Source organism: Kogia breviceps, chromosome 2 (genome assembly GCF_026419965.1).
Source record: "Kogia breviceps isolate mKogBre1 chromosome 2, mKogBre1 haplotype 1, whole genome shotgun sequence".
Classification (NCBI taxonomy): domain Eukaryota; kingdom Metazoa; phylum Chordata; class Mammalia; order Artiodactyla; family Physeteridae; genus Kogia; species Kogia breviceps.
In genome coordinates, this window is record NC_081311.1 from 2,777,501 (window position 1) to 2,786,912 (window position 9,412).

General features: G+C 53.6%; 1 protein-coding gene across 15 annotated transcripts in view; it reads left to right on the forward strand.

The window, feature by feature from the left end:
• Positions 1-7,237, forward strand: part of EBF3 (EBF transcription factor 3) — a 118,725-nt gene extending 111,488 nt beyond the window's left edge. For 3 of the 15 annotated variants that reach the window (XM_059050879.2, XM_059050895.2, XM_067024288.1), the window contains 5 exons: positions 415-592; positions 1,584-1,772; positions 2,168-2,365; positions 3,458-3,570; positions 4,616-4,731. In XM_059050879.2, the coding sequence (XP_058906862.1) occupies positions 415-592; positions 1,584-1,772; positions 2,168-2,365; positions 3,458-3,570; positions 4,616-4,633 (696 nt within the window). In that variant the 3' untranslated portion in view covers positions 4,634-4,731. Of the gene's footprint in view, positions 1-414; positions 593-1,583; positions 1,773-2,167; positions 2,366-3,350; positions 3,434-3,457; positions 3,571-4,615 lie in introns of those variants that run through there. The other 12 variants (XM_059050913.2, XM_059050924.2, XM_059050900.2 and 9 more) reach the window with 8 other exon arrangements.
• The last annotated feature ends 2,175 nt before the right edge of the window (positions 7,238-9,412 follow it).

The following is a 9,412-nucleotide window of genomic DNA, read 5'->3' on the forward strand; positions in this document are numbered from 1 at the left end:
CCGTGTCACGGCCCGTCCAGTGGATTCAGTGGCGGCCCGACTGGGGCTGCTGGGGCTCGGAGGTCCCCGGGGAACAGAGACCCCGGGGGGACTTCCCTCTGGACGTGGCCCCGTGCTCTGACCCCGAACCCAGTGCCTTCCGTGTTGCCCTGGCCCCGTGCATCCCTCGGGGGCCTTCGCACCACGGGTGCAGGAGGAACAGATGGGCTGTTAAAGTGTTCTCCTGAGGGAGGTTCTTTTCCCATTAAAAATACGTTCTGTCACGATCTGGACCGAGCGGCAGTGGGGTGCCCCCGCGGTTTGCCCGGCGGGGCCAGGCGGAGGGCGCTGGGACTCTGTGCGCCCCCGGGGGGTCTGCGAGCTGGGGGCAGGGGGCCGGCCCGGCCCGGGTGTGACGGCCGCCTCCCGCTCCAGGAGATCATCCTGAAGCGAGCGGCTGACATCGCCGAGGCGTTGTACAGCGTCCCTCGCAATCACAACCAGATCCCCACCCTGGGCAACACCCCTGCGCACACGGGCATGATGGGTGTGAACTCCTTCAGCAGCCAGCTAGCCGTCAACGTGTCAGAGACGTCACAAGCCAACGACCAAGGTATGCCGCGCGGGCCGCCCCTTCCCCAGACGCCCAGCTGGGATGGTGGGACTTAGCCGCGGCTGACTGTGCCCTGAGGCCGGCGGGGGCATGGGCAGCGCCCTGGGCTCTGCAGCTTTGTTCAGAGCGGCCCCCGGGCAGAGCACACGCTCAGAGAACCCAGAAGCCTGAGGCAGCAGAGGCCGCAGTGGCCGCCACACAGTTTACTGGTATTTGCTGGCCGTTCCCTTGAACTGATTCCCAAGGGGCTTTGCTTTCCCGGAAAGGCTGGGATAAGGCCTAGGATAGCTGTGACGTAGGGAGCCGCGGACCCTTCCTGGATGCGCTGCGCAGGCTTCGGGGGGTGGGAGTTGGTTTCTGAGCCTGGGAGGAGTACGTGGAGAGAAGCGCCCGCTCCCCACCTGCACCTTATCCTTTTCCGGCCGCTCGAAAGCCCGTGCAGGCAGTGATCTCAGAAAACACCTCCCCGTACGGCCGCTCGGCTTCCGTTCACCCTCATCCCAGGGCGGGAGCGAGGCCCCTGCTCCCCCCACCAGCCCCGCACGCCGACAGAAATAGCAGCCACAGAGATGAAGACCCCAGAACAGCCTTTCCTGGGGACGTACGGCCACAAACAGGCTCTCCTTGTCGGCCGTGGCATTTGAAGGTCTGCAGAGGCCGAAAGCTCACCTAGCGCGGGGGGACAGCCCAGGAATCGCGCCGTTGGTAATTGCTTCTAAAGAGGAATGTGAAAGCCGCTGACGGTTAGATCGAAGTGCGCTTGGGCCGGCTGCCGAGGCCGCCGGAGACAGGACGGGGCTTTGGCGAGGATGCTCGAGCAGGGCTGGCGTGACAAGGTTATTTGAGCTGGCGAGAGGCGCTGGGGCTGGAGGAAAGCATACGGTCAATTAAAAGCGTTTAACAGATGATAGAGGTTTGCGGGGAAACCCCCCCCCCCAAGTGTCTCTCCCTGATAATAATGTTATTTTTGGCCGGGGGGGGATTTTAACAGTCGGCTACAGTCGCAATACAAGCAGCGTGTCCCCGCGAGGATACGTCCCCAGCAGTACTCCCCAGCAGTCCAATTACAACACAGTCAGCACTAGCATGAATGGATATGGAAGTGGCGCCATGGCCAATCTAGGGGTCCCGGGCTCGCCTGGATTTCTTAATGGCTCCTCCGCTAACTCTCCCTACGGCAGTAAGTGTCTGTTTTTGTCACCCGTCATCACACAGATTCATATTCGCTGCAAAGTCAAATGTGTGCGTTGCTTGGATGTTCTGTGGTGTGAGCTACTGGATAAAAGGAAGGGTGGCTCTGGAGGCTGGGCGTCCACGTGACGACAGTAAATTGACCTAAAACGGGCCCCACGCGGTCACATTGGAAACCCAAACAAAATCGGCACCAAATGGGGCCGCCCAATTGGAAACGAAAAGTCCAACGCGAGAGTTTGCCTGTTATCCAGAGAGTGGCCAAGCCAGAAACATCTCGTGCTTGCTCTGTTGGCCCGCGGCTCCCGGCGAGGCCCTGGAGCTCTCTGTGTCGTGTGGCCGTGCCCGGCGTCGCGCGTCCTGACCATGTTTGCTTTGTTGCAGTAGTACCGTCCAGCCCCACCATGGCAGCCTCTTCGGTCACCCTCCCTTCAAACTGTAGCAGTACACACGGCATTTTCTCATTCTCACCTGCCAATGTCATCTCTGCAGTGAAACAAAAGAGCGCCTTCGCGCCCGTGGTCCGGCCCCAAGCCTCCCCTCCTCCTTCCTGCACCAGCGCCAACGGGAACGGACTGCAAGGTGAGGGTGCGCGCTGGCCGGAGGCCGTGGCCTGGGAGCGCCCGGAGGGCCCCGGGGCAGGCCAGGCTGGGCCGCAGGGCTGGAGCGAGGGGCTCTCCCTGGGGGCGGGCGGGAGCTCCGACCTTCCCCGGGGCCCACCCGCGGGCTCCTGGCAGGGCAGCCCTGGCTGTTGCATGTTCTCCTTCGTCTGCCGCAGTGCGACAGGCCCCCCCCCCCCCCACGAAACCCGGTGCTCCTGGAAACGAACCCCGCCCCCCTCGTTCAGTCCCCACAACCGGATTCTCCCTCTTGGTGGATGAAACCCGTTTCCTCACCCTTCCAACGTGACTTAAGCGTCCTCACGGTAAAGCGGCCCACGCCTGCAGGGAGTCGAACCCGCAGGGGACGGAAAACGGGCCGTGGTGAAGGCAGCGGGGCTCAGGTCGCGTCCCGCTCGGCCGAGAGCGTGGGCAGGTGCCAGCCTTTCGCTCCCCTGACTCGCAAGGCAGTGGGACAGCCTTAGGCCTGGGGTGGTGGGTCACGGTGCCACCTGCAGCGCCCACCTCGAAACTGGCCCGTCCTCGCTGTCCCGAGCCCGAGCCTTTATCCTCAACCTGGTCTAACGGGCCGCGGGGCGCATGAGGCTGCGTTGTCCTCGGAAGGGCGCGTGCACCTAGACCCGCCCGGGGCCGTGCGCGCGCGCCAGTGCCGCACGGGAATTGGCTTTCCAGGAGATTGCTCTCAAAGACGCGAGAGGGAGAGGGTCCCGCCCAAGGGCGGCGGGAGGCCCCGCCTGGCACAGCTGTCCACAGATGGGGCCGCGTGGAGCAGGCACCCAGCGCCCGCCCAGTGCTGGGGCCCTCTGGGCAATGGCCGGTGGTGCAGGTGGCAGGCGGGGCTGCGTGAGGGCCCCTAGGCCCCGTGAGCTTGCACGTGGCTCTTGGTGACTGACTGAGGCCCACAGGCTCTAAAATTAATTAAGTGGCCGTCATCTGGCCTCTTTCAGACACCACCTTTGGTATATGCTCCTCCCGGTGAAAACCAAATCCAGTTACTCCTTTAAAAAAATGAATCCATTCAACCAGTATTTACTGAGCGCCTACTATGTGCCAGGCTCTCTGCTGGGTGCTGAGGACGCTACCGTGGAGAAGACAAACTGGCCCTTTTGTGAAGTCGGTGGCATATTTCACTTTGATGAACTAATGCTCAAAAAAGGAACTGGAAAGGTATCAGTGATTTGAAATAATTGTCTGCACAACACCTGTTAGCGTGAGAGGGACGCCCAGCCCCGCAGGGCCGCCGACTGGCCTGCAAGCCAGCAGCGGTCACCAGACCACAGGTGCTTAAGAGGCAGGTGGCTGGGTGCCGCGGCCCTGCCCGCCGTCCACTCGGTGCCAGGGCCCGTGGAGAGGTGGTGCCACGTAAGCCGTGTGTACACACACTGGTCTTCCAAACCATAAATTTGTAACGGTGAGTCGGAGATAAATTAATAGTGCTGAAATTAATGAACTGAGAAATTGAAGCTCCCATCACTACGTGAACAGATGTATTAAGATGTTATACATAAATTAATGAGAATGATCCCTCTGACAAAAATTGGACAACACTAAAGTTACAAGATTTTAGATGACATCTGTACCCGGAGTTCACTGGGAAGCACTTGGCACCTTGGCCCGAGTTTCTCCCTCCCTCCGAGAAGAGGAAGGACGCGCTCCCTATGGCGGAGCCGTGACTTGTGTCTCTTGGGGGCCCTTGGCCCTGAGATCGCAACCAGGTGGGCTTTGATCTTGGCCGGTCCGCGACTCACCATTACGATACAGAACGATCAGCGGAAGGTCCAAGGCAGGGGCTGAGAGCAGAGGGGAACCCGAGGCGTGTCCAGTTTGAGTGACTTAGGGAGCGAGAGCTGGCCTGGGCTGGCGTCACAGAAGTGACCGGGTTGGTTCGGCATCTGTCGACGGAGGTGGCCTCCGGGGCGTCTGGGCCTCCGTCTGCTATAAGCCAGCCACCGACGTGTGTGGGCAGCGGCCCCTTCACACCCAGAAAGGCCAGAGCCTTTCCCACGTGAGGTCGTTGAGGCGAGGACCCCGGGGACCTGTCCGCCACGAGCACCCCACCCCCCCTGAAGTAGGTGCCTTAACCGAGCCCACGGCTGGTTAACGGAGGATTGTGCAGACCCACTGTCACTGCCGACCGAAGCCCAGGGAGCCCCCCCCCCCAACCCCCCACCCCGGTGAGAGGCACCCCTGACCTGCCCCCCCTCTCTTTCAGCTATGTCTGGGCTGGTAGTCCCGCCAATGTGAGGGGCGCTTGTTACCTCCCGCCGCGCCCAGCATCCAAGGACGGACTTCAGGGGACACGTTAGTACATAAGAGGTGCTGATGGAGACCGTGTCTTCAGTACATCAGCAGCGGTTGAAATGCTACAAAAGACTTTGTTTAAAGATTTTATTTAAACTATTAAGAATCAACACACAGACGACGTACTTCATGAACAATTCCATTTTATTGACTGAACTTTTCTCATATTTTCACATTTCTCAGTCCTGAAGAATGAGGAGAACAAAGCGATGCCTATTTTGTATAAAGTTTCTGACTCCGTCTTGGCTATATGTCTAGTACTTGCTATGTGTTGGGAGAAACTTTGTGAATGCACCATTTTGATGATCATGAAACACTGATGAAAAACGCCTCCAAAACATTTTTCTGTACTCATACTTAGATTCACAATGGTTGTGTATCTCTATAATGTGAAATATTTTTTTGTGGTGACAAAAGGGGGCCAAGGAGGTCTGAGCCATCAAACTGGAAGAAAGGAAGACTATATGATTAGGAGAATTGGGGTGGCAGGGGGGGGAGGGAGGGTTTATCGTTGCTTAACTTCATCTTAATGAAACGAAACTTTGTAACTTATTGTAGTTAGAAATTGTAACTTTGATATTGAATTCTCTTGCCTTCAACAAGCACACTGACAGAGGAAAAAAAAAATGCTACTGTCTGTTGGTTAAAATATTCTCCCACTGCTAGAGCTTCCTGTTAAGCAAGTGTGATCTGCGACATTTTTTTCAACTTTTGCTAGCACTGTATACTATTGCATTCTTAGGCTACTGTGAGGTCCATGTTTCTTGTACCAGAAATTGTCCTTTTGACTTCTAGATCCTTCTTCCCTGATGTGTTTTGTATGTGGTTATAAAATTGTAGACTTTTGTGATTTTGCCAAAGTTGTAGCTAAATATTTATACACTTGTCTTGAATTTTTTTCAGATCCACTTAAATATTTAGGAAAAAAAAACGAGTTTTATTCCTTATGCGTCTTATAAGGAATAAAATGGTCTCCATTCAACGCTTACTTTTCCATGAACACTTGCTGTTGCTAAGGGACTTTATTTTGTAACATATCAATTATAAATATTGTATTTATCTTTGAAATTTTGTACATTGCTTTTCCCACCATTTTCAGTTCCTCTTTCTTGTCTGCGTTGGTTTTTGATCATGGCCTGGTGTTATGACGCTGGGAAGAGCATTAAAGCCAAGAACTGTTTGATCTGTTTCGTTCAGCGAACCAACATCCTTGCGTTTCATTTGTACTTCCAAAATTTGCTATTGTTTGTTTAGACTTTCTTTTTTTTTTTATTTTAGGAAAAGTCAAATTCATTGTTTATTTTTATATTATTTTTAAGTTATCTGAACAAATACTTTTGAAGAAAAAAAAAGTTCGTTGTATAGTCACAACAAAACGGTGCCACCCGCTGTGACAAACCCTCGTAGATTCCGTGCATGTGGAGTGGCCACGAAGAGGCGACACCGTTTGGGGCTGTGTCCTCCTTTTATTTTTTTTTGTAGAATGTAAAAAGTCATTTTAGCTGCCACCCATGACTTTGCCACATAGCTGAACTGTGTTTACTGGAAAAATTCAGAGGCCTAAAGTTTAAAATAAAATTTACTTCTGATGTTTTAATTAAAACGTTTGCCACATTAACTTCTCTGATGCCTTAAAAGTGGACTTGTTTAAAGAACTTTTGTGCTATTTGATCACAGGCTTACCCCACAATTGTTAATCAGTATTTCATTTGGAGATTCACGGTGTTAAAACACGCACACGCACAAGCCCGGAGACCCCTGTGTCACTCCTTTCTGCATCTGGTTCTGCTGTGTCCTGTGTTCTCCCAAGCCCACCTCCGATTCAGAGAGGTTTCAGGGGACCCACCAATCACCCCTCGTTTAAAATTCCTTTTTTAACAATACGTTTTTTGTGGTCGGAACCCAGCAGCACTGTCTGTACTTTTTAAACTGCAATGACCTCCTTCAGACACGGTACCTGCTAGTGCCAAACCCGCGGTGAGACCAAGAGGGTCGTTTTTTTTCCCCTTTGAAGACACAGCACAGCAAACGTTTTGCAAACTGCAGCAGAAATCAAATCTAAAACAAAAAGGAGGAGGGACTTTAAAAAATTTTCCTGACAAAAACCAAAACAAAACAATGCAGGGCTTAAGAAAGTGTCCATTCAAGGGACTAAATCAAAGAACCAGAACGTCCCCAGGGGTTAGCGGGTCACACTCTGGCCCTGTGACCAGCCTGAGGAGTCACTTTGGAACTCAGTCGCCTCCGTTTTATTTTGTATAAGTAAGGGTTTGACCTAAAAATGAGCTCACGCGTACACGTTAAGGACGTTCGCAAGTCTCCGTGTCCTGCACTTGGTTTGTGTTTTAGATTAATCAGTCGCCCTCATGGCTTCATCGTCTCAAAACCGAGCGCTCCACTAACTGCTAGAATTTACTGTTAAAGACCCTACAATAAGATTGTTTTATCTGTACATTTTTTCAGATATTTAACTGTATAAAAATGTTCATTTTACACAATATTTAATTAAAGTATTTCTTGTCTGTGAATTTCACTTTGGGTAATTTGATCTGTTTTGATTATTAAAATGGCTTTGCTCAACACGCAACAGTTACATTGGCCGGGCGGGTGGGGTTGATCTGCACTCCCAGAGCCCTCTTGGCCAGGATGAAAACGGTTCATAGAAGAACCTTCTCCAAGGTTATCTGCCCTCAAACGCTCATCTAAGCTGCACGGAGAGCTCCCTGTGGTTACTCAGATGCCTCTGGTCCCCAGAGGGGCCACCTGTACGTGTGTTGCACGCCTGCTGGCACATCGGAACATGACTGTGGGTCAGACCCGGGGGCCACAGACAGTCTCGAGACTCGCTGGGGGCTCGGTCACCCCCGCCCCTGCCCCTCCTGCCCCAGGCCCTGCTTCCAAACCGGAGGACCGGCAGCTAGAGGGCAAGCACTCTGGCTACTCCAGACATGCCCTCTGTCCCTGTCACCGTGCTCCACCGGGACAAGAGCCAGCTCGGAAAGCTCCACTCGGACGGGCAGACACCAGGGCTCCGGACACCAGTGCCGCTGAACCCTGACCTGAGGGACGCCGTCGCCAACGGCATGTCCGTGGCCGTGGTGTGACAGACCCCGCGTGCTGAGCCTGCCCCTGGGCTGCACGGAGGCGTGGCCAACGGCACGGCAGGGCCCTAATGAGATGCGCCGTCAGCACCGGGGTGGGGGTGGGGGGGCTCTGATTTTCGCAGCTCTGCCCGTGGCTCCTGTGCCTTTTCAGCAGCCCTGCTCCGTTTCATTCTGTAGTTTTCATTTGCTCCTCAATGAAAAGCTGGCTTTGCATGTTTTGGCTCGCAGCTCTCCAACACATACACATAAGTGTGATCCAAATTAGTACTCACAAATGTCATCTTAATTACTTGTTCTGCCGAGCAAAACAGGGAATGATTATTCAAAACATAAAGAAACTTGTGAATACCTTTTTCTCCTGTCAATGACAATCAGGTTCCTCTGACTGCATTCTCGTTTCAGCCTTAAAGAGACAGCGAAGAAAGAGGCTCATGGGGTACAAGGCTGCAGCCTGCCCCTCCCCTCCCCCACCCCCACCCCCACCCCCGCCAATTCCCCGCGTGCGCGCTGGGGACCAGCCTCACCTCCTTCCCCACTCGGAGCCGGTGCCAGAGATGCCTGCTCAGGGGCGTGGCAGGGGCTGCCTCTCTGAGCTGCTCGCCTGGGCCCTGTGAACGGCGGGGAGGGAAATTATTTTACGTTTGTGCTTTGAATCTGCACTGAGAACTGCATTCTCTCCAAATGTGTACCAATTCTTGCCAGGCCACCTTCCAGGGTCTTCCAAGCTTCTAAAGATTATTCAAAGCACTTGAAATGGGCTTCAATCTAATGCCTCATTTCATTGCATTAAACAGCCTAGTTAATAAAGAATCGATATATTCAAAGGGCAAGGTTATCTTTTGTCTATAAGGGGTGGTGTCATTCTGAACCTTTTATAGTTCAAATGCTGAAAAAGACCTCATGAAATCCATACTCATCAAGCGGGTCAACAGGAGCAATAAAGAGGCCCCTGAAAGGAAGGAACGCCCGCCCTCCTCTAAAACAACTCCGGCCTTATCTCCCCGCTCGGCACCCAGAGAAGTCCTCAGAAAATGTCAATTTCTCATCAAGACAAGAGGCTGTGATGATCACTTTTTCCAGAGAATACACACAATTAAGAGAATGCGGAGGGGCGGCTGCGGCGGGATTTGTGGCTCCTTCTGTCCCCACGAGCTGCCAGCTCCCTCCCAGCAGATAATAAGAGTTGTTGATAACTCAAGTGTCAATATGCCAAAGAGCGAGTTTTGAATGTGAGTCCTTGTGCTTTGAGCCCGCCCGGCCGATCCCAGGCCCTGATAACGGCACAGCTGCCAACGGACACCCGGGGTTGGCCCTCACAATTAACGCGATGAATAAATCACACAAAAGAGTCGGGATGCTTTATACTCGGTGAGACAATCCCCTGCTTTACCCTTCAAGGATTCCTTTTATGTTGGAATAAGGTTGCTTTTAATGAAATTTAAACTCATCAGAGGAAATCAAAAACCTCCAATCAGATTACAAATTGATTTTTTGGTCATTTGTCATCCCCGCCATAGGGCTGTGGGTTTCACGGGGAGCGGGGCTGCGGGGCTGGGGCTGGGGCGCCAGCACGCACGTGGCTCCCGGCCCCCGGCCCAGGGACA